Source organism: Talpa europaea, assembly GCF_964194135.1.
Source record: "Talpa europaea genome assembly, chromosome: 1".
Classification (NCBI taxonomy): Eukaryota; Metazoa; Chordata; class Mammalia; order Eulipotyphla; family Talpidae; genus Talpa; species Talpa europaea.
This window is the reverse complement of record NC_140073.1, coordinates 127658743-127684226: the sequence shown is the minus strand read 5'-3', so window position 1 is coordinate 127684226 and position 25484 is coordinate 127658743. Positions and strand designations below refer to the sequence as shown.

The following is a 25484-nucleotide window of genomic DNA, read 5'->3' as shown; positions in this document are numbered from 1 at the left end:
CTGATATTTTCCACTTTATCATGATACCTATCATGGTTATGTTTGGAGAGTCAGAGATGTTTTCAAAGTGCTGGTGTTCACACAGAGTTTTGTGTCATAACTCCTCCTGGAGTGTCCTGCCTGTCTCCTCTGAAAGAGGGCCAAGTCTGTTTCCCTTCAGTCCCAGACAGATATGAACTTACTCTGAACTCAGTCTCACTTAGCCTACTGGTTTCCTGAGTCTTCTGCCCTACTGAGGTTTGTTTTGTGACTTTAATTGTGATACATCAGATTATAACAGGACACGAGGAATGTGTGCAAATGCTGCTGGAACAAGAAGTGTCGATTCTCTGTAAAGATGCCAGAGGGAGGACACCCTTGCACTATGCAGCTGCTCGTGGCCATGCCACCTGGCTGAGCGAGCTACTCCAGATGGCACTTTCTGAGGAGGACTGTTCTTTCAAGGATAATCAAGGCTACACGCCATTGCACTGGGCTTGTTACAATGGTGAGTTGATTGTCATTAACCAATTCCAGTAGACTTCCTAACCCATCACCACTATGATCTCAGTGGAGGCGAGAACATGGGAGAACTCTATAAACCATGGCCTCCAATCTGTCTGCATCCACAATGCCTGTTGTTGTTTTAGTATTTTTCCCTCCCTGGCTGCCATGATGACTTAATATAGTAAAAATTTATTTCTCCCTTGTTTTGTTTCAGTAACACATAATTCCTAATCAAAATTCTGATGAACTGAAACAACAGTTTTAATCAGGGCTTCTGCTCTCCATGAGGTGACCAGGGATCCTTCAATGAGTTAAACTAATAAAGCTAAAAACACAACAAAAAGATGAAATGATCTTTCACAATGGCTACAAGTTGACAAGTGATTTCATCAGTTGTCTTTGGGCATTTCTTTTCCACGTTTTACATCTCCCATTCATTTTGTTGCACTTGGGACTTTAATTTTTTTTATTTTACTTTGTAGAGTAAAAAGAAATGCATGCTAATTGTAACATTTCACAAATAATGAAGTGTCTAAAGTGAAAATAAGTCTCTATTTCCAAACTCACTTTCTGATATAAATTGGTACTTACATTTCATGATTTTTCCCTTGAGATTATAAATAAATGTAAATCTATGTGCATCTATCTTTTAAGCTATAATCATATAATAAATATCATTTTACAATTTTCTTTTTCATTATTTTTGCTTACCATTCTATTGCAGATTGCCTTACTTAATATGTATAGTATAGATCAATCTTTTAAAGAGGTATATATTATTCTGTAGCAGATACATGTAAATGTACATGTGTATAGATGTAGATGTACATGTGTATATATCAGAATTTATTATTTATTCAACCAGATCTCTATTGATAGAACTTCAGATCATTTTTAGGCTTTTTTTCCCATTACAAACAATTCTGCTGTGTTGTATGTGTGTGTGTGTGTGTGTACCTTAAATTTACCTTAAATTTAAGGTACCTTAAATTTAAGGTACACACGTACCTTAAATTTATCAGATAGATTTCCAGAATAAAATTATTGATCAAAGGACATGCATATTTTCAATTTTAATAAATTATGCCAAATTACTTTGCAAAAAAGATGTCATGATTTTTTATTTCACCAAACATATATAATATATAGATATATATATTATATATAATGCACTATTTTCTCAAGTCTTTGCCATCCCAATATACCTTTTTTATTTCTGTCAATTTGAAGGGCAAGAAAGGGGTATCTCATTATTTGAACCTGTGATTCCTGTCTAATAGTGCCTTTATGTATTTATATCTCCCTTTCTATCTTTTTACTATCACTTTTTACTATTACTTTTTCTATCACTCATTTTTTCTGTTGAGTTGTCTTTTTTCCCCATACATTTGTTGGAGCACCTTATCTTAGAGATAGGAATCCCCTGTGTGTTTGAATGTTTTTTCTCAGTCTACCATTTGTCTTGGCTCCTTGTTCATTTTTTCTCAAGCAGAGATTATGAACTTTCATGTTGTTGAATCTGTAATATTTTTCTTTTATGGTGTCTAGGTTTCCATCCTTGCTTACAAAGTTCTCCCATCCCCTTGTTCATATGGATATTTCCCCTTGTAGTCTTACTTTGATTCTATAATTTTATTTTTCTATTTTCAACTCTTCTATTAAAACTTTCACTCAGAAACTCAGATTATTAGGCCCAGAAGGTTTTTTTTTTAATTAATAAATTTTATTTTTATATTCCCCATACAATTGCAATCCCCCCATTCTGACCCCAATCCCTCCCCTCCCGCCCACCACCCCCCAAAAAGTGTCTCTGGTTCATAGTTTTTGTTGATTCTGATTTTCACTTTCTTATAGTTATTCATTTTCCTGGTCCCTTATTTAAGTTTTCTAGATCCCTGCTATGAGTGAGACTATCCGGTATTTTTCTTTTTCTTTTTGGCTTATTTCATTGAGCATGATCCCTTCCAGCGTCATCCATGTTGCTGCAAATTGCATGTGTTTATCTTTTTTGAATGCTGAGTAATATTCCATGGTATAACAAAGAGAAACCTTACCAACTGGGAGAAAATTTTTGCATACAACACTAATGATAAAGGACTGATCACAAAAATCTGCAAAGAGCTGATGAGACTCAACAACAACAAAGAAAATAATCCAGTCAAAAAATGGGCAGAAGAGCTAAAAAGAAACTTCTCTGAAGAGGAAATGCGAATGGCCAACAGGCATATGAAAAAATGTTCAACATCACTAGCAATCAGGGAAATGCAAATCAAAACTACCATGAGATACCATCTTACACCAGTGAGAATGGCACATATTAAAAAAACTAGCAACAACAAATGTTGGCGAGGTTGTGGAGAAAAAGGTGTTTTTTTTTTAATGTTGCTAAACAATGAGGGTTTCTCTAACCTTCCCACAGTCTTCATCACTTTGTAGGTTAAAAAAAAAATTTTCAGCAAGAATGGAGTGAAATCAAGATAACCAAGTAGAAAATTTAGTTTTTATTGAAGTCAGAACCAATAGAAAGAAGAGGATATAATGTAATGACAATAAAATAAAAGTTCTTAAATTGTTATCATTAGCGTCCCCAAGCTGTGACATCTCTCTGGAAACCCTATAGAAAGGAGAAGATGTAGTAGAATTACTGATTAGAATGGCAGGTGGCGAACCAGCCAGAGACCATCTCTGGGTGGTTGGGGTAGGAATGGGGTGGGATGGGGTAGGAATGATCGGCCTCTTTGTTCATAAGGCTTCTCCTGATACAAGCCAGGAGGAGGAGCGGTTCTCTCCTAAGCGATTCACCCAGCCAGTGCAGTCTTCTTCCACTTCTGAGGTTCAGGGTCGAGTCTTCCCAGAATCCTCTACCCTGGCACCTTGAAATATTGAAAGTATTTCAAGGTCTCTAGCACCTTGAAATATTGAAAGCAGCTCGAGAATCTCCAGCCCTATCTACACAGACCCTTAGAATGGGATTCATATAGTCTCTGAAGTTATGTATAGATGCTGCCCTAAGCTAGGTCCTATGGGGGATTCATACTGAGGATTTGGTATAGTTGGGAAATTAAACTGTCTAATTTGCTTAAAGTTAATGGATTTTTAATGTTTATTTACTTAATATGCCTCTTAATCCCCCTAAAATAGGTTTACCTTTTCTCTCTGTAGGCAAAAAAAAAGGTTTGACTTGTATTTTAATACTGAAAATTTTCCAATCTTTATCATTCTGAGGTAGATCATAGGGGAACTCTAATTCAGCACTTAGTTTAGTCAAAAAGAGGTTCTGTGTACCACAGCCAAATGTCATCTAGCCTTAGCAATTGCATGTTGTTCACAAATCACATTTAGGTACTTTATCAAGTAAAGCTATGACAGGTAATCCCAGTCTAATTATTTTATATATGGAAAACTGAAGTGTACAGATTCCCTACCCCCCAAGTCAGTTGCTTAAGATCATATAACAAGTAAACTAATAAAGTGATTTGGTCATTACTTGTCATTTTGTTGAAATAATATTTCACTACTTATTTTTTAAAAATACTTGTTGGACACATGCTGTTTGCCAAAATATTCTTGGTGTCATTTTAAATAATCAATTACAGCAAAGCCCTTTTATTTGCATTATCTCAAATACTGTTTTCTATCAATCACTGCTTTCCTTCACTAGGGGGAATAATTGTGAGAGAACATATTTATATGGGTGAAAGGCAGTTTCCTATTGTAAATATAGCCAAACTGAGACATAACCTCTCTAAGCATCTATTTGTCAAGAGCTGAGAGTAACTTAGAATCTGTTCTGTTTGCAAATGAGGTCTCTTCTCTATCACTTTCTTCTCACCAAGCCATATCATTGTTTTATGTGTTCATTATGTCTCAGAACACCTGTGAGAATAGTAAATGACGTTTTATGAATTTCATTCCAAGGAGAATGAAGAATCAGCCCATTGAGGAAAATTCATAACCATAATTTAATACTTAATGAAAAAACGTAGATTGTGTTAAGTAAAGTTTTCTTTCTTGGAAACTTCTTAAATTCTTTTGATTCCTTGCAGGTAATGAAAACTGTATAGAGGTACTTTTGGAGCAAAAATGTTTTCGCAAATTTGTCGGTAATCCTTTTACTCCACTGCACTGTGCAATGTAAGTAGAAATGCTGAAAGTTAATGGTATTACTTTCTTTTAACTACACATAATAAAATTGCTCTTAGGGAAAGGAAATGCTTTTAGATTACAAGTAGGACTGATATATTCCGTTTTTCTTTTAAAGGCAATAGGTCTGATAGCAAAGCACTAATGCTAATATTAATGATTTTCTAGGAGCTTATTGTGGAGTGCTGTGGTTCCAAGGTGGCTCACATCCCACATTAGGGAAATTACATGAAGGGGCTGAGGGGCACTTTACATACCATATGAAGAGTCTTCAGCTGGACCTCCATTTGTCTGCCAAATTCTAAAAATGGGTTGGGGTTAGCGACAATGTGCCTATGGTTAATTAGAAGACATTTATATCAGTAGGATTTTGAGTCTTTCAGAGCCATGTTAGTACCTGAGAGGGATTTGCTGCTGCTTGAGGATTTTGTGGTGTATGACAATGTCCTTTGTTGCATGGAAAATTTCTTTTTCTTTTTTATTGAGGGATTATTGATGTATAACATTAAATTAGTTTCAAGTATATGATATACTGATTTGACATATTACAAAATGATCACCACAATTAATCTAGGTAACATTTGTTACAATTCATAATTACAGATTTTTTTTTTTTGTGAATAGAGCTTTTACGATTTACTTAGTAACTTTTGAATATGCAATGTAGTATTATTAACTGTAGTCGCCATGCTAACATTATATTCGCATGACTTGCTTATTTTATAAATGGATGTTTGTACCTTTTGGCCTCCTTCACACATCTTAGATTTGGATGATAAATATTCCACTTGCATCTACCAATTTTGTAACTTTGGCTTCTGAAATTCCCATTAACAATGTATCTATTCCTTTTTTGGCAAAGTGGTGAATAGCTTAATGATTCTCAGTGGTCTGACTTGTGCTCACTTAGATTTTGATGTACCATTGGGCATAAAAGTCCAGATTTCTTGTTTTAATTTGTTTCCCCAAATCCCCTAGTGATTTATGTTTTAGACTTAACTCAAGGTCCTAATTAGTCCTTTATCTGCTACTACCTGCTATGGATGCCCAATATATAACTGTTCCAGAACCTTTCTGGAAACTTTAATAACTACCTTTCTTTAAAATATTTTTGATATTTTTGATAAAGTTTGTTTGGATCAGGGAACAGCATACAAGGAAGTGGAGCTCGAATCTGAGTGAGACTTAGCCACAACCCTTGTAATGTTGAGAGGAGCAGTGAAGGCAAAGTCTTCAGCAGGTACCTCACCTGTGATCTCATCCTGTAGATCACTAGTAGTCATTTTCAGATCCCATCCTCTTCACCAAAAAATACTGTTAAAATGATTAAAGGACACAAGTTAGTTGATACAAGCAAAATTTAAGATTTCATGAGACAAGATGTGGAAAGTAGAAACTGCCTGCTTCATAGAAGTGTTCAATAAAGTTTATTTGTATCACCTACTTTGTCTTATTAAATCATTTTAACAGACTATAACTACATATATTTTTATCAAGTTTTTTTTAATGCCTCAGATTGTTAAATAAACAGCGTATAGGAATTTGAAGCATAAGGGGATACATCATTTAAAATTTTTATTTCACTTTTTAAAGAGAGAGCGCTCAAAATTTTAAATCCATTTTCATTTTAGAATAAATGATCATGAGAATTGTGCATCATTGCTACTTGGGGCTATTGATTCCAGTATTGTCAATTGTAGAGATGACAAAGGCAGGTAAGTAATCCTAATGTCTTCTTGTCTTGATGCATGTTAGTCTCTGCTTTGTGATTACAAAACATAATATATAAACATGGTTTCTAAAATTAAATTTAAATATAATTAAGGGTATAATTAAAAGAAAATTTCCTCTTAGCTCAAAAACTCTAGTCTCTTCCATGAAGAAAGCCACCTTCAAATGTGCATTCCAAATTTTTGTAATCTCTCAAATATTTCTATACATAGCTATAAACATTTAAATATATATGTTATATTCTTTTGTACAAATGGGAGCATTCTATAATAACGCTTTGCTTTTAGTATATCTTGTACATCTTTCTGTGCCAGAATATGTAGATTTACCATGTCCCTTTTAAAGCCACACATTATTCTACTGAAGAGACACACTATCATCCTGCCCTCTGTGGAAGACCATTTAGATTTACAATATGCTATTTCAAAGAGCAGTGCAGTGAATAGTCTAGTATATGGCTCTGTTCACATGGCCTGGTTTATCTGGGAGATAAAATCATAGAATTACTTGGTTAACAGATCAATAGTTATAAATTTTGATAAATAATGCCAAATTGTTCTGCCAAAGAAACTGACTGTCCACATTAGATGGTGTGTGATTTTTAAATTTTTAAATAATCTATTATCTGCAAATTTAAGACTTAATTTTGAATGTATCTTTATCAAATATAAGAGAGATGTCACAGGAACTCAAGATTAAAGGGTCAGTAAAGATGTTCATTTCATTATCCTGAACACCACCTGTACCCCCTCAATCTAGGGGTGCCACTGACGTAGATGACACTTCAGTATCTGCCTAAATGACCTTTAGAGGGAGTCTGATCATTATCTCTGTAAGCTGAGACATGTACTTGACAGTTATGTATTAGTTCTCTTAAGTATACACACATTTGAAAAAAATGCTTTATTATTCCACATATTATTTCTCATGTTATACTTTCATTTATATATATAATTAAATGCAAAAATAGAGAAATCAGATTTTCTTGGAGACTGATTTCTTTTTTAGTCAAATTTTATAATTTCTATTTCTTGTTTACTATCAACTTCCCTTAGATTTCTCATTTCTCACTGAATTGGTCCTTCGTATTTTTTTTATTGTGATAACTGATTTACAACACTGTATATGATTCAAAGGCACAAGATCACACCTCTTCAGATGCATGTCACCACATGAGAACTTTCAAATGCCTAAAACAACGCCATGCATATATTTCTTGGGTATTTACAGAAAGAGAATGTGTTACATTTAAAGGAAACTAAAGTCACTTTTGTTTTAAATGGTTAGGACACCGCTCCACGCAGCAGCATTTGCTGATCACGTGGAGTGCTTGCAGCTTCTCCTGAGACACAGTGCTGAAGTGAACGCAGTGGATAATTCAGGGAAAACGCCACTGATGATGGCTGCTGAGAACGGTCAGGCAGGCGCTGTGGGTATGTGCTTGTTGTGAGGACTTAAGCTGTTATGTCTATTCTGTGCAAGACCAAACTAACATTAAATTGAGAAATAAGGTGCTCTCGGTATACATATGTGAAAAAGAACCACTTTTTATTTAAACCTCCTGACTCTACTTACTAATAGTCTTCAGTCCCCTGTTACTTGATCTTTAGTGGATGTTGTTAAAGTGAGCCATCCGTTCTGCTGTGAAATCTCTCAACATTCAAAAACCTGATATAGATAGAATCATTTTACCTGGGAATAATGAAATGGTTAAGATAATTTAAATTAATGCTTATTGCTCTTGGATTTGGATAGAACGAATATAGCAATAAATTATTTTTTTCTTTGAAAACATTAAGTATGATTATGTGGGCTGTACTAATTTCAATGTTACTGTCTCTTTAGTATATTTTTCAAAACATACCTAATTAACAGCTAGCCCGAGTAACTCTCTTTTGGCTTTTTTTTTTTTTAATAGATATTTTGGTGAACAGTGCCCAGGCTGATCTGTCTGTAAAGGACAAGGACTTGAACACACCCTTACATTTGGCTAGTAGGAAAGTATGTAAATGATTTGAAAATGTTGCTGAGTGGTGTAGCTACAGTAATAACAAGAATAATAGCACTTAAATTCAGTCTCAGAAATGTATATCATAGCTCTACTTAAGAGGTGTATTTTCTCAAAATGTTTGATTTTTGACAGTAGAAGGGAAGGATTGGAAACAAAGGGCAAACCCATGGAGGAGCTGGTGATAGTTTGCTCTCCACGCATTTTACCCCATGTATTCTTGCTAAAGTCTGTCTTGATGCTGCCACTGTATTTGTCTCCATGGTTGTGGAATCACATTTTTGTTTTAAATACAGGTTGCAACTTAATTACATGACTTCTAAAATACAAGCAGTTTCATTTGTTTACATTTTATTGCATTTGGACACATAATAACAACACAGCCAAAAGATACTCTCCTGTGAGGCAAATAGATGTGTTCATGTGGGTGTCTACCCCGCTTCTTTGTTTATTTTTTGTTTTCATAGAAAATCTTAGAGGCAATGTATTTGGGGAAACTGTATAAAATAGTTCAGTACAAAAAAATATATTTGGTGGTGGTAGTTTTTTGGTTTTTTTTTTTAATAGCATCATTTTCATATGTAGTTTCCATAAAAGAGAAATGATATATATAAATGATTCTACAAAAGTGGGATTATACTGTCTTATAACCTGCTTTTGTTACTGAAACATATATAATGAATATATTTTAGATATCATATTTTATAGCATGCGTTATATTCTACCATGGGAATGTGCCATTCAATCTCTCCCCTATTATTAAATAATAGCTTATTTTCAAATGTGTTCTAATATAGATAATAGTAATGTAAAATAATATTTTTGCTTCAATCTTTACGCATTTAGACTAAATTCCTAAAAGTAACTTACTAAATCTAAGACTCTGAACATTTTTAAGACCAAATCTCCCTGTAATAAAATCACAACAGTTTACGTTTCCACCAGGAGCATCAGAATGAACCCCTATAAACATTCATAAAATTATATTTGAGTCTCCTTTTTGTAACATTAGAGTATGATAGCAGTTGATACCAGAGACGGTTGTTATTTCAATATAGTTATGAAATGTGCTGTCTATACCCAGTGACAGCAAAAACAGCTATTCCTTTCATCAGTTGTGTTATTCTCACTTCATGCTCTGGAGAACCCATGAGGCCACAAAAGTGATCAATTTCATGAAGTTCATTTTAAGGTGTGGTGTATTAGTGAATAGAAGTGCAGTACTTTTCAAACTATTGTGCCGGTGACCCAAGGATTTTCATGAACTTCAGGTTTTGGTTTAGTAGGTCTGGAGGGTGGCCTGAGATCCAACATTTCTAAGCTGCAGGTGATGCTTTTCCTACAGATCTGCAGACGATACTTTGAGCAGTGAGGGCTTAGGAAGGATATCATCTTAACAACACATTGGCCTGAAATCATGAAAGAGTCCCTGACTTATCAGTTGATTTTTTTTTAATTACCAATGATCTATTTGATCTGTTGTTATAAGATACAGTGCTTCCTGTTTGAGGAAGAAAAGAATGAGCTTTCCTGAACCAGTCTCTTTTCAATATAAGGCAGTCAATATGGTGATGAGTGATACAGATAACAGGTGTAATGGGAATTCCCAGGTCAGAAGGATCACTGAAGTGGTCACTGAAAAGTTGAGGAAGATTGAACTTGCCTTATGTTGAAAAATAATATTGATCAGATTTAAAATATTAGATATTTAGAGTCTTCGAGAATCTAAAGCCCTTTCACCATTTATGAAATCAAGGGTAAGGGTTACATTGTTCTCAGACAAAAGAAAAAAGGAACTTATTTCAGTTCTTCTTTTAGACTTGCTTTCCTAAACAGCAGAGCCTGAAAATTTATCAGCAAATGACTCAACCTGAGCCTGGGCAGACTTCGCTAACCCTGAGCTCAGCCCTATGCCAGCTGACATGGAGGAAGGGAGGGAGGAGATACCCAGAGGTGAGGGGCCCACAAACAGAAATGTAAACCTCCAGTTAACTGAAAAAGTAAAGCTCCTTCGTATTTTTGCATGTGTGAATTTCCACGCAATTAGCCAGTGAACTTCAGCCAAGAATACATTTCTTTGCCAATAACCCACTCCTTAGCCAATAATAAATTTAACTCCTTTGTCACCAACCCCGCTCCTCAAAGTCAATATAAATTCTTTCCCCTACTTAGAAGGGAGTAGGGTAGGTGTGAGAAATTTCCCTTATCTTCTTGCTTATGGACATCTTTCATTTTTCTTTCAATATCTCAAATGAAATTATGGTTTCATAATCAGCTTATGCACATTGAGCAACTAGCCCATTGCTTGGTAATGTTACATTTTAAAAGAAAAAAGAAATTCTCAGAAAACAGCCTCATAAAATGTTTTTAGGAACAGGATATTCATTTTAAATTTAAAAGAAATTGAGGGGATTTTTTTTTTTTAAGATTTATTTGTTTATTTATTTATACAAGCACTGAGTACAGTCAGAAGCGCGGGAGGGTGAGAGGATTCACCAGAGCCAGAGCGGGGAGCAGAGCAGGCAGAAGGACCGAAATACATGCTGAGGGGAGCAGCGGGCGGCAGGAGAGGTCTGCGCGCCATGTGGGACCCTCCTCCGGTGGCCGGGGAGCAGCCGGGGATCAAACCTGTAGTGCATAGGCTACGGGCAGCTTCACAACCCAGTGCTCAACCGCTGTGCCACCGGGGAGGCCCTATTGAGGGGATTTTGGGGGAACATTTCTGTGTCTCTGTCTTTTGTTTCTTATCATTGTTTTCTTTATCAGGGTCATGAAAAATGTGCCTTGTTAATACTTGACAAGATACAAGATGAGAGCCTTATTAATGCAAAAAATAGTGCACTGCAGACGTAAGTGTGACTGTTAAAATTTGACTTGGAAAGATTCTTATTCATTTCTACAACAAATATTGAGAGCTTGCTCTATGCTGGGTTAGTCTGGGGAACACAGTGGTGAAAGAAATAGACCTGGCTAACTTCATGAAGTTTACACTCACATCATTAGCTAAAACATTTATTTTAATATGCTTTTGCAGAATTTTGTGAGGTTTGTGTTTTTCTTTGCTGATATTTTTATGGTAATATTATAAATTTAGTGGAGTATTAGAAGTCTTATAAGCAACACATTTGGAGAAACTATTTGTACAAATGTATTAGCATTATATGTTCTTAGTGGAAAATGACAGTTTTATAAATCAAGTTTCCAGAATATATTTGAAGAGTGTCTAAGCTGTTTTGTCTTAATTATATTTTAATATAAATCAGTGTAAGTTCAACATGAAAGTGTAAGCGCTGCCTCATTTTCCATCTTAGGAAATTACACATTTGTTTTAAGGAAGATGAACATTAAGATTTTTTTATGAAAGTCTTCAGTATATAGCAAGATACACTAGGCTTGACATTATTCTTTAAGATATTCTAATTCAATAAAATACCATTTAGTTAATTTAGTAATCACAGGAAGGTTTGAGATTATGTATATATCAGTGTTATTAATACTAGTAATATTGTGAAATGCTTGAGTAGAAACAAGGTATAAAGAACCTTCTACAAAATATACCACAATTTGAGTTTTTCCTCTGGCTTCTTATTTGCTGTCATTGAGGTCATTTGAGATACAATGTAATATCTGCAGAGAAATCTGGGCCAACAGGGAAGAACTGTTAGTTCATTAGCACCTGGAAAAGGGCTGGTAAACAAATATCTTTCTCAAGTAAATATTCGCCTGTCATTTATAGATTCTTAAGTACCTGCTTCCTTTAGGAACAAGTGCAGCCCAAAATAAGATGTTCTCACATACATAGGGATCCCAGTTGATGCCCGGCGTTATCTTTTTTTCAGGCCTCTCCACATTGCTGCACGCAACGGCTTAAAGGTTGTAGTTGAGGAGTTGCTGGCCAAAGGGGCCTGTGTCCTCGCTGTTGATGAGAATGGTAAGTGGAAAAAGTAAGCAATTTTGGCAGGTTCCCTCCATGTGCTATTTGAAGCCAAAGGCAAATGAGAAAGATAGAATCTAGTTTAAAAGGTAGTAAGAATTCTCTCCCCTGTGTGTGAGAAATCAAAGATAATTTGTCCTGTTTGTCTTTGTAAAGCACATAGTCTCTCTGTAGCCAGTGCCTTCCATTTTGCATGTAATGTCAGCAGATGGTCAGCTGGTCTCTAACCCCTCAGCGTAGTGGTTAAAATATTTTAGGCACACTAAAAAGCTTTCAATTTGGCATTCAAAAGTCTAATTGCATACGCTGAAGTGTTAGGGGCTGCTCATGTTGTTAGTGCATGCTCAAGGGCTCGAATAAAAGCCTAGGTCTTAGTAGTTCAGTTCATTCTGAGAGCAAACTTTTTTTCTTAAAAGAACAAACGAGAACTCATATTTCCAGCATGGGTATTTAGGGAACATGAATAAAAATTTTTAATTAATGTCTCTACTTGAAAGTTTATATAGCATTTCTTTTCCTAAATGCACTGACTTGTAACAGAAGCTTTCTACTCTGCTTCCTAAGAAATTTTGAAAGCAAATGAGTACTAGAATTATGTTAAACTACCATTTTAAGCACACTATCTGTTAACCTTGGGGAGCAAAAGAGGAACTTCTGGATATTTACGATTTAAGTTCTTTATTAAAAGTAGTTAGCTTAATTATGGCACGAAATTAAAGCATTATAATAAAATGTATTAACATAACTTAACTGCTTATTACAGGTATTGGAATTAGCAGCTCATACCTATTTCTCAGAAGTAAGCAGCCATATGACATCATTAGCTAACTCCTATTAGTTTCGGTTTTGCAGCCCCATTTATCCTAGCATGTACCCTGCTCTGTCCCACACCTGATTCATCTTGGAGGCACAGAAAGTTCTTTAGTACTTCATCTCTTTGGTTTTCTTGCTCACCTTTCCTCACCCTATTACCACATTCAATACATTCGAGTTGGTGTGTAGGGGTCTGTAGTTTCTGTCCACAATGACTAAAGAGACTAGAATAAGCTCATTTTATCTTTCATGGGTGTAAGTCTGCTCCCACTCAGCTTTGTCCAGTCCAGTCAGTAGTGATCTTAGGAATAAAAAACCAGCGTGAGGGAACTGTGGCTTGTCTCAGAGCTTAGCTTCATCCAAAGGCCTGGGAATCATTGGGGATAATTTTAATTTTGTACAGAGTTTAAATCAATTATTCATTAAGCTTTTATGGAAGAAATGAACATTCCTATCTACTCTGGTTTGTTTTTGAACCAGAGAGAAGAACAACCTTTTGATGTATGGTGAGGGGTGCAAATCAGGTCAACAAAGTCATAAGTTTTTTCAGCCAGTTCCTCTGATAAATGAATGAGTGGTAGTGAATAAACTTCGGCTGGCATAGAGGGTAGGCTAACTCTTTCAAGCCAGTAGAATAAATGTTAGCGTGGTAATAAAACCAAGAATCTACCTTCCCATGGCACCTATTTCATTCACTGAGATGGTTTTGTCTGCTCCACTGTATCCATCAGATCTGAATGGTAGAGAGTGGCATGACCCCAGGGCAACCATGTCAATTTTCCCACATCTGTTATATTTAGGATTTGGGATATATTTGGTGGTGCTGCTATTTTAAAAAATATATATTTTTAACTTGCTAAATTTTTAATCATAGCCAACCAGTGCTTTCTTATGTGTGATATATTCAAATGATTTCATTTCTTAGACCCAGCTAATTGGTATATATTTTGTTTAAAGTATCTGTGAAGTGACAAAACAGTACTGCTCTCTTTTACTGGCATCTGATTTCCAATGTCTTCTAATCTGACACACAATTACCCACAATTGAAGCCACTGTTCTCAGAATGAGAGTCTCTGGCCCAAGCCTGAGGCGCATGGCGTGCTCTTAGCTGGAAACGTCTTTCTGGTTGTCCTACTGTTGTTTTCTTGTGAAATTGTGTCCTACCCCCTCCCCGTTGTGTTTCTGTCCATTAGATGAAGACTGGAATTCTGCCTAATTTTGAATAATATCGTGCTGCATGTTGTCTTGTAAGCTGGAAAAAAAAAAAACTTCATAAAATGTCTCCCCCTCCCAGTCTCCTCTGGCCTCATCCCTGGCATGACTTATGGAAAGTAACTCCTCCTTTTGTCTGGCATGATTTCTAACTCAACATACATCTCCACGTGTGATGTTGTAGGAGATGTACTGTCAGATGCTCACACCACCTCTGGAGTCCCCAGACTAACCACTGCCTTGTCTGCATTTACGCCCAGGTCATACCCCGGCCCTGGCTTGTGCTCCTAACAAAGACGTGGCTGACTGCCTGGCCCTCATTTTGGCTACCATGATGCCTTTTTCTCCTTCCAATACAATGACGGCTATCAACTGCATTTATTTAAAAAAAGACAATTTGAACAGAACGACCCTCTCCAATCAGGGTAGCATGGTTAGCCTGTGTGGTAACAACGCAGGCTCGGAGGACGGGTACAATGAAAATGATTCTGATTCGGAAACCTTTTGACTTTGGACTATAGAAGCTTTTCCTTGATCACCCATGTTGGAGGAAGGAAAGAAGCTTGAATTTCAGGTTTATGTTGTATTCAAGTATTATTATGAGCCTAAGCTTCCAGAAGCCAGTAGAAAAGAAATTCATCAAACAGGGTGGGCAGCTAGGTGAAAGCATTTACACAGATGGGCCCCGATTATGATTTGTTTCATGTTTTCCTTAGATATAAATTACCGCTCCAAAAGTCTACCTCTCATTTAAGTAAGGAATAATAAAAATTCTTATTCTTTGGGGGATAAGTGAAACTGAGAGGGAGCTGTTCTTTATAAAGATACTTTTTCATGTACTCACTCAACACTGAGTTCTCAGAAGTCTATCGATGTGACATTCATATCCCCAGAAGAGGAGGGAAAGGGTGAATAGGAAATGCTTCAGACCTCTTCTCACTTTGATGTTTACTTCCTTAATAGAAGCCAAAGGTAAAAGTGTTCATCTTCAGAAATAATGCCTGTAATAATCATTTTAAGGGAGTCCAATCATTTGTAACCTCTCCATAGCAAGCACTTAAATATCCAGAAATTCTTCCGGAGGACTTTTGTTAAATTGCCAGATGAAGGGGATAAGTCATTGAAAATAGAAAGTTAAACTTGCTTTTTTTAATTTAATGCAAATATGGCACCCAATGCTCCCCCAGACGAGCCTGTGACTCATTTCAGCTGATTGATTGAACCCAAATTTATCTAATAACATTTCAGGTAAAAGTTATACTGTAACAAACTTGGAGACATGTACCAATTTGTTACAAAACTACCCTTTATTGATTCATCCTTAAGTAAAATATTTTTTTTTAAAAGTCAGGACCTTCACCATTGTTCATCAATAGTCAAATGAACTTCTCAGTCGCGGTCATGCCAAATGACAAAGTGTGACTGCAAAAGGGAATAAAGAAAGAATGCAGGAAGTAGAAACTGGTGAGGTAGAAATTAAAGTCGATTGATAACTGCTTGATGATGAAATCAACATAGTGAATACTATGTCTGCTCCCTCTGCCAAAGCTTATAGGTCAAATGGACCCTGTTCCGCACCTGGAATAGCTGTACAAAAAGAAGAATGAGACTCTTTAAAAGTCATGCACACACATACACACTTATATGTGGATATCTATGTCTGTAGTTCATCAACCAGCTACACACGAGGACCAAAATTCTTCAGTCTAAAATGGACAATTTAAATTGTTTTCCTTCAAAATGAAAGTAACTGAGGTAAATTTTCTGTGGCGTTAAAATGTAATTCTCTGTGGAACATTCTTTGTTGTATTTTGTATTTCTTATGACACAGATTTCTAGTTGATGGCTTAACATTTATAGTTCATGGTGAGTTGCACAGGGTTTTTTTTTCCCGAGCAAGAGAAAAATGTTTGTATAATTTTGATGTGTAAATGTGTTTATATTTATTTGAGATAAAAAAAAAAAAGGCTAAGGAAACACCCATCTTTTGTTCTCTGTTTTAATTGCTATGTGTCTTATTTGGAATAACAAAAAATACACAGCACCCTCCCTGGGGTAGCCAGCAGTTCTGGGACCAAGCCCAGCATTTCCAATGCTAAGGTTTCCAGCCGACCCTCAGGTTCTTCCATGTGTCCATTGGAGAGGGCGGCAATGCATCTCTCAGTCCCCGTCTAGTGAGTTAAAGGTGAGTTGAAGATACTGCAGTCCTTACGTGCTGCGCCATAAAAGCTGAAACAGAAATTATCTAAAATACACTGAAAATCTCACATGGTCTCAATAATCTAGTAGGAAACTATGTCAATGTGTGGGCACATATGCCAAAAAGAGAAATAAAAATCACCAGCTCAAGTCTGTTTTCCACTTAAGAGACAGGAAAGAAACATGTTGTGTTGGGGAGGTACTCTCTGATATTTTATAATTGGTTCCATTTTCAACCGTGGAAATTTCTATTTTATAGTGTATGTGAGCTATTTTTAAAACAGTGTTCTATCATATCTGAATCAAATACAGATATTGTATTATATTTTTAACTGTAAAAGAGTAATCTTACTCAATATCCTAGATTTAATTAAAAACTCACGTCAAGTTCTTCATAAATGAGAACTTACTCAAAGGACTTACAGAGTTGGTATTAATTTCATTGAAGATTTTTCAACACCACCAACATTGTTTTTTTAATTCTTAGTGTTTTGGTCTCCTTCTTCCCCTGCCCTTTTCATTTGTTTAGAGGTTTTGTTTTATTTTTTAAAGTAGATAAATTGCTAATAAGCAATAATGTCCTTATCTTTACCAAAACACTGAAAATAAGGGAGATTCATTGCTGAAGAAGCACAATATACTGCAGTGTCTTTTTCCTAGAAGTGAATGGAAATCTTGCTCAGTTGGTGGTTAAAGCAGGAAATGAAATGCCTGCTTTGATGGTGAAGTAGCAATAATGGTTCTCCTGTAGAGTAACACAGAAAACAAGGAACAGCACTGCAAAGCACAGACAACCATGTGATGTTTTCTTCATGGAGCTTCACTTTGACATCCCCCTTACCCCCCCACTTTCTTACTGATAGAAAGGGGACAAACAAAATGAAATTCTATTCACTATGAACTGTTCTCTCCCCACCTCTTTTTCTCCCTCCCACTTACCAAAACCAAATTTTTCCTTTAAAAGATGACTTAAAACTAAGAGTTCTGTACATCTCAGAAACGAAATTAGACTTGCAGCATAATTTTTCAAGGAAAAAAAACAGAAAGCATTGTTTTTAATTGAGAATTAACTGTTTTGTGCTTTCAACTAATTGTGTTATTTTTAGACTGTATTTTCATCACAGCCACAGGGATCATTTTTCATTGCACTTACCTATTTGCCAGTGTCTGCCTATCCTTGGTAAATACATTACTATCTCCAAATTGCCTAAAATCTGCTATGATTCTACAGTAAATAGCTCAGGGGATTTCTATTTATCACTACTAAAAGGGCACCATAGTATGTTTTGGTACTTTAGGCAGTAAGCAGCTGCTTGATTTATTGTTTTATTATTAAATTAGAAAAAGAACATCAAATGGATTTGCTGCACTAGTTAACTCTGTACTGTTGAGCAACTTCGTTTGCTTATCTGTTGCATTGGTTAAAGAATTCATCCCTTTTTGTCTTGTAATATGAAGTTAGAGTGCCTTTTTATATTTGTATATTCTGAAAATGTTCTGTGAAATGTTTTGTATTTTTTTCATTTGAGTGTTATCAGAGCAATATACCAGTGAGTTTTCGTTTCAACTTTCCTTTGAATGTATAAAGGTTTGTTTCTTTTTCCTAATTCCCCTTGACCTGCTTTGAGATGGAAATGCTAAAGTTTTTATTGGAATTATGTTCAATTTTGCAGTGCTAAAATGCTTTCTTCTTACAAAACTGTAAACCATAGATCAGTGTTATAGAGGAAAGTCGTTTTAAGATAGTGACAATCTGAGTGTGTGTATAAAATGTAATTCTATGTGTTTCTTATGCAGTGATCTAAAAATTCAATGCAAATATCTTTTGTTTGGTAGTTTTGTCTACATATTTTATGCTTTAGCATGTGCAATATATCTTTGCAATGCACGATGACACAAATCTGGTGCCAGTGTTATATTTTGCATAACATATTTGTAACAGCATAAAATATTGTTTGATGATTTCGGTGGGATTTTGTCTGTGATGTTTTCTTATGTAAATTGGAGTTCAATGACTCTGGTAAATGTCATGACTGTAAAAATGAGGTAAATGACTTTTAGTTCAATGAATGACTTTGAACCAATTGAATCTTCTCAAGCACAGTTTAATACTTTTTCAACTACTGAATGCTAATAATATAATGAAGTACTTAACTGTAATATAAAATGGAAATGCATTCAGATGGTTATTTTTACAAATAAAAACGGTACAAATATGCTTTCAATTTCTGATGTCTTTATTTTTTCCAATTTATGCTAATTTTTCCAAATTACATTTATTTAAATCTTTGTCACCCACCAAAGCTAAATTAACCTTAAAATTTCAAAATAGCTATTTATGTTTGTATCTTCAAAGTTGGAGAAATAACTTTCAAACATTTATGCTGGCTTTAAATTTCAGCTGGCTTTAAATAAAAGATATAGGGTAAAGTAGAAGTGGAAAAATTAGGACATGTAAAAGAATACAAATGAGTGTGAGAACCATAAAATTTAGCACCATGGCTATGAGTGAACTTGAGTTTGCTCTAAGCCTTCTTACACTCAACATAAGAGGAGAAATGTGGCTATTTATATAGATCAAATATATCAGAAAGGAAGATGCCTACTAGTTTCTCAGAACTGTGAAATGAAGCCTGCTTATTTTTATTGCTACTGACGCCATGGGTCAACTTTCATAGCAACACAAGATCCTACCTCTCTGGATCATCCTTAAAGGCATTCTTCTCACCATTTAAAATTTTTCCCCTTGAGTAACAGCTTCAGAGATGGTTTCTAGGAGCACTAAAGAATGAATTCCTAATAATGGAGTTTCCGGATGATGAGAAAGAGATTTCCACAAGTCAGTGTCAGATTTCTTACAGTTCTTAGTTTAATTCAGTCCTATCATCATATTTTTAATCAAGTCACTGAACATCAGAAAAACTGTATGATTTGCTCAAATTTGTGTAGTTAGTTGTCTAAATACACAACTTGTGCCTGTAGTTAGATGCTCTTCTTTGCCATCTTGGCACATAATGTATTATGGTGGCTTTTTGCCTATTAGAGATTTCAGGGAGGTTTTACACTCTGCTTTGCTTCACTACTTATTCAAATATACACAAATCTGAGTTTTGCTATCTTGAAGACTATAAAGCATGGATGATACCACAGTTGAGTACTTCCTGTAGTATAGAGCAGTTTGGGTATCTAATGCTGTGTGACAAAATACCTAAAATGTAGTGACTTAAAACAACAAATGTTTATTATCTCACAGTTTCTGTGAGTCAGATGCCCAGGTGTGGTTGAGTTGGGTCTTTTGTATAGGGTCTCTCATAGGCTCTAATCAGTTATTGGCCATGAAAAGATCCATTTTTAAGATCACTGAATATATAGGTACTATCAGCTCAATTGTTGGACTGAGTACCTCTAGCTGGCTGTTGGCTTGCCCTCTGTTCCTTGCCAAATGGATTTTTCCATAGGGCAGCTCACAGCATGAGGCAGCTTGCCTCTTGAAAGCCAGCAAGTTAAGAAAAGCCAGAGAGAGAGAGAGAGAGAGAACAGAACAGAATCACAGCTTTGTATCTGAATCTTGAAATGATACTCCATCATTTATCCCACACTTCATTCATAAACAATTTGCTAGGACTACCCCACACAAAAGGGAAGGGGATTACCAAAGTTTATAAACACCAGGAAGCAAGAGTCACTGGGAGTCATTTTGGAGGCTATTTACTCTATATATCTGTCCCCATGTCCTTTAAGAATATCATATCATATGAGGAAAACTCTTCTCCAGACATTGCTGAAGAGGCTGTTTACTTGATTTCCTAAATTTGCTCTTTCAAGAAAAATGTAGGATCTCAGAATTTCACTCCTGCTCTCCACAGCATTCATCACAGCTAGCTGCCTCCACAGCATTCATTCTATTTTTGAGCTTTGATGTGGTACTTTGTTTCTAAACTACTTGTCAAAGAATCCCTCTCTAATTCCATTCAGTAGGTTTTGTTCCCCACACATTTATCCCTCACTTAACACACTTAATGTGTTCCAGAATTAGCTTGCACAGCACAAAGGCATTAAGCTAAAAGGCCATTAACATAACATAAAAATATTGTGGGTAAAAGGGCTGTAAGAATTGTCTCTAACAAATTTCATACTGAAGGTACATTTGTTGTAAAATATAAAGCCCCAAAGATAATGACTATGGCATTCATTAATTTTGAAGCACTCCAGGGGATAATTGGAAATTTGTGGCTGATACCATGACTGGAGGGTGGGGGGTAGGGGAGGAAGGTTTCCTACTAGCATTTACTGTACTAGAATTTACTAGGCCAGGAATACCAAATGTCCTACCCAGCCCAGTGTACAACTACAGTACCCTTGATGCTTCCCCACCACACTGCTATTCTACTCGCTCTCCTTTTGTTTGTCAATCAACCCACCATTACTGGTAACATCAGCCATTCAAACTCTATTTTCATAAGGGAGTGCTTAAGCATGCTCTAATATATCCCCCATGAAGAGAATTCAGTAGGCAATGTTGAGAACCCGTTTCCTGGTTGTGTCTTTTTTTTTTTTTAGGAGAGAGTCCAACTGAATGGAGAAGAGAAGGGCAGAATTTAAGGTAAAATATTTAATCCTTTGATATTAACACATACACGTGCCTTATCTTAAGCAAGGGATGATTGCATCTGTTAGGGGGAAAAGGATGTCCTAAAGCTAATTCCATACAGGCTTTGTGGACTCCACCCCCACCCCCCGGCCAAAGCCAAAAGACACTGGGAACTCCAAATCCCATCACCACCAAAGGGAAGGTGGCTGGGACCTAAGGGTGGGGTTAAGCAACCAAGTTGGTATAAAGGCAGACACATGGGCTTTGGGGGGTCTCCCATTTTGGCTCTCCACCAGCTAGCAGCGTCCGGCCAGCACTGAGAGTGACTTTGGGTTTCCAGGACAGCGGATCGGGTAGGACGCATTAAAGACTTTATTTCCCTATTTTCTCCCTGAGTTGTACATTTTCCTTATTTCCTTTTCCCTTGTAAATAAACCTTTTATTAACCTTTTGTGTGTGCCTATAGTGGAGTATTAGTAAGTCCCTTTTAAACGCGCGGGTGAGGACCTGTTGTAGAGCAACCCCGATACAAAACAGGGTGCCTGACTGTGGGTCCTCACCCACGCCCTTAAAAGGACTTATCAATGCTCTACTGCAGGCACACGCGAAAGGTTAATAAAAGGTTTATTTACAAGGGAAGGGGAAATGAGGAAATGTACAGCTCAGGGAGAAAAGCGGGGGACAAAGTTTTAAATGAGTCCTACCCGATCCGCCGATCAGGAATCCCAAAATGGCGCTCTGAGAGCTGGCCGAGAGCCTGGAGCCGTGAAGCCAGGAGGCGAGCAATAGCCAGCCCCCAAAGGCCCACGTGTTTGGTTTTTATATACAACCTGGCTGCCCAACTCCACCCTCAGGTCCCAGCCACCCTCCCTTTGGTGGTGATGGGATTTGTCTTTCCCAATGTCTTGATGGCTTTAGTCTGGAGTTGGGGTGGGGTCCACAAAGCCTGAATGGGATTAGCTTAGGACATCATTTCCCCCTAACAAGACCCACAGCCAGGAACCCATTCAATATCGGGGCTGTCCTATAACAGCTTGGCGCCCAACGTGATTTCCAAGCTTCACCCGTGGTTGACCAGCCCAAAGGGCTGTCCTATAACATATCTACTTCACAGGTGGGGCAACCCTGCTCACAAAGACAAGCTCGTGGCCCACAGTCACATAGCCAAACCTGACAATACCTCACTATTATACACATTGGTACTCTAGGCACTACAGACAATTAGCATGCCATTTTCTACCTTTAAGTGACAATTACTTGAATTCTATTTAAAATCTAGAAAATTTTATAGTTTTCCAAAGTAAAAATGTCAAAATAATCCTTAGAGCATAAAAAGCTTACCTGTATTTACATTAAGTGCTAAAGGACCCAGCAAATCTCAATATTTCTTATAGTTGAGTTTCCTAAAATGTATATACATTTAGGTTCAGACATTAATGATAAAATCTGTGGGCCATATAAAGAGCAAAGGAAAGAACATTCTTGAGAGAGGTAACAGCCAGCACCAACACCTAAAGGTACTACTAAGGGCATGTTTTAAGAACAGAAATGAGGCCAGTATTGCTGAGATATATGGGGCGGGGAGGATGGTATGAGGTAATATCATGAGCTGTTTGAGGGCCAGATCTTATGAAATTTCATGTGTCAGAAAATAAAACTTTTATTCTGAATATGATAAAAATCTCCTGGAGAAATTTAAGCAGATATATGGCTGTGGTCCATTTCATTTTTAAAAGATTATTTTGGAGGACTTCAAGTAAGATAGCATCAGAGGCGGTCCCTTGCTTCATACCTGAGAGGATCTTCTAATACTAATCAGAGGGACCCTATACTCAGAGAGTCCTCTGGCTTGGGGGCAAAACTGGAACCCCTTGTGGATATCAGAGACCTCTGGCTTGGGGGCAAAACTGGAACCCCTTGTGGATATCAGAGACCAGCACAGGAAAGGACAGTGAAGACATTCATGCTTTATTGAATAAAATGTGAGTGGAGAGAAATGCCTGGAGCTAAATGTCTGGAGGTTGGACCTCCCTGGTGCCTCAGGGATTAGGTTCAGCACTATCACTACCACAGCCTGAGTTTGATCCTGGCCAGGGAGCTGACCCACATGGCACAGCAGACCTCTACTGTCTCGCCCACTGCTCCCCTCAGCAGTGTATTACAGTAGATCTGCCTGTTCTGCTCCCCACTCTGTCTCTGGTGAAACCTCTTATCCCTGCACCTCTGGCCTACACCCTAGTTCTTGTATGCATAAATAAATAAAAATAAATCTTTTAAAAAAATGTCTGGAGGCAAATACTCTTGAAATATGTGTTGCAGAGTTGAGAAGCTCCCAACAGGTTTGGCCACTACCTAGTATAAAGAACAAAGACAATGCCCTGATTGCATGCCCCCAGGACACCCCACCCCTTAGGACCTACCTCTCCAAGCTCACTGACAGCACACAAACTACATCGTTTAGGCTCCAAAAGCCCAGAGTGGCAGGATATTGATGAAAAGAAAAACTAATTAAAGAGATACAACAAATTTAGGGCGCAAAAATGAATGACCTGAGAAATATATTTTAAAATAAAAAATAGAAACTTTAAATAAGAAAGTAACGGAGATCAGCCTGTAAAAAAAAAAAAAAAACTCAGATAATATAAAAAAAGGAACAGTATTGACCAATATCCCTAAAGATGTAGATACAAATATCCTCATTAAAATCTTTGCATACCGGGCCTCCCTGGTGGCGCAGCGGTTGAGCGCTGGGTTGCAAAGCTGCCCGCGACCTCTGCAGTGCTGGTTCGATCCCCGGCTGCTCCCCGGCCACCAGAGGAGGGTCCCACATGGCACGCAGACCTCTCCTGCCGCCCGCTGCTCCCCTCAGCAGTGTACTTCGGTCCTTATGCCTGCTCTGCTCCCTGCTCTGGCTCTGGTGAATTCTCTCACCCTCCCGCGCTTCTGACTGTACCCAGTGCTTGTATAAACAAACAAACAAACAAAAAATAAAAACTTTGCATACCAAGTTTAATAATGCATAAAAGGATCATATATCTCCTGACCAAGTGGGATTTATTTGAAGGATGCAAGGAGGGTTCAACACCTATAAATCAATCAATGTAATTCACCACATCAACAAAAGGAAAGATAAAAATAATATGGTCACATCAATAGATGCAGAAATAGCATTTGATAAGATTCAATATCCATTTATGATAAAAAACTCTTAAAAATGGGCATAGAAAGAATATACCTCAACATAATAAAGATATATTACAAACCCATGGTAACATCGTTCTCAATGGTGAAAAACTGAAGTTTTTTTCCTCTAAGATCAGGTATGAGAAAAATATGTCCATTTTCACCACTGCTATTCAACATGGTATTGGAAGTCCTACCTAGAGCAATTAGATAAAAGAAAGATATAAAATGAATCCAAACTGGAAAAGAAGATATATATTATCATGATATAGACTGTGCTAGTACATAGACAATATGCATAGAAATGTGTATAACATACATAGAAAATATATGCTATGTATTAAATTTGTATATATAAATATAGGAAACCCTAAAGACTCTACTAAATACTACTAAAATACTATTAGAATACTAAAATACTATTAGAAACAATAAATCAGTACAGTAAAGAGACAGGCTACAAAATCAATTTGCAAAAATGTTGTGTTCCTATTGGCAATGAATTAGAAGAGAAAGAAATCAAGAAAACAATTCCATTTATAATCACATCAAAAAGAATTTAATACTGAGGATAAAACAACATAGGAGGTGAAAGTCCTGTTCAACAAAAACTACATGACAGTGTTAAAGAACTAAAAGAAGACACAAAGAAATGGAAAGATTCCCTGCTCATGGATTAGGAGAATTAACATTGCTAAAATGGCCATGCTACCAAAGAGATATACTGACTCAATGCAATCACTATCAAAGTTTCAATAGTAGTCTTTGAAGAAATCGAACAAACATTACTGAAATTTATATGGAAACACAAAAGATCCCGAATAGCCAAAACAGTCCTGACCAAAAGAGAAAGAAGGCAGGAATCACACTCTTAAACTTCAAACTATACTACGCAGCTATAATAATAAAAATAGTATAGTATTGGAATAAAAATAGACACACAGAACCAATGGAATAGAACTGAAGTCCAGAAATAAACCCACATTTATGTGGACAGTTAATATGGAACAAAGGAGCCAAGATATACATTAGAGAAAGGAAATTCTCTTCAACAAATGGTATTGGGAATCTAGACCACTATGTCACATGCACAAAACAACTCAAAATGGATTAAAGACTTGGATGTAAAACCTGAAACCATAAAATACATAGACAAAATATAGACAAAATACTCAATAATATT

The 25484-nt window shown here is 36.6% G+C and overlaps 1 protein-coding gene across 2 annotated transcripts in view; it reads left to right on the top strand.

Annotated features, from left to right (window-relative positions):
- ANKRD44 (ankyrin repeat domain 44) overlaps positions 1-15935 on the top strand; it is a gene marked incomplete at its 3' end in the record, with an annotated part of 163641 nt that extends 147706 nt beyond the window's left edge. Inside the window, exons 20-27 of one of the 2 annotated variants that reach the window (XM_084251977.1) lie at positions 271-487; positions 4533-4620; positions 6261-6344; positions 7648-7793; positions 8279-8361; positions 11135-11217; positions 12208-12299; positions 15877-15935. In XM_084251977.1, the coding sequence (XP_084108103.1) occupies positions 271-487; positions 4533-4620; positions 6261-6344; positions 7648-7793; positions 8279-8361; positions 11135-11217; positions 12208-12299; positions 15877-15935 (852 nt within the window). Of the gene's footprint in view, positions 1-270; positions 488-4532; positions 4621-6260; positions 6345-7647; positions 7794-8278; positions 8362-11134; positions 11218-12207; positions 12300-14588; positions 14837-15876 lie in introns of those variants that run through there. The other variant, XM_084251976.1, reaches the window with a different exon arrangement.
- Positions 15936-25484: the final 9549 nt, after the last annotated feature.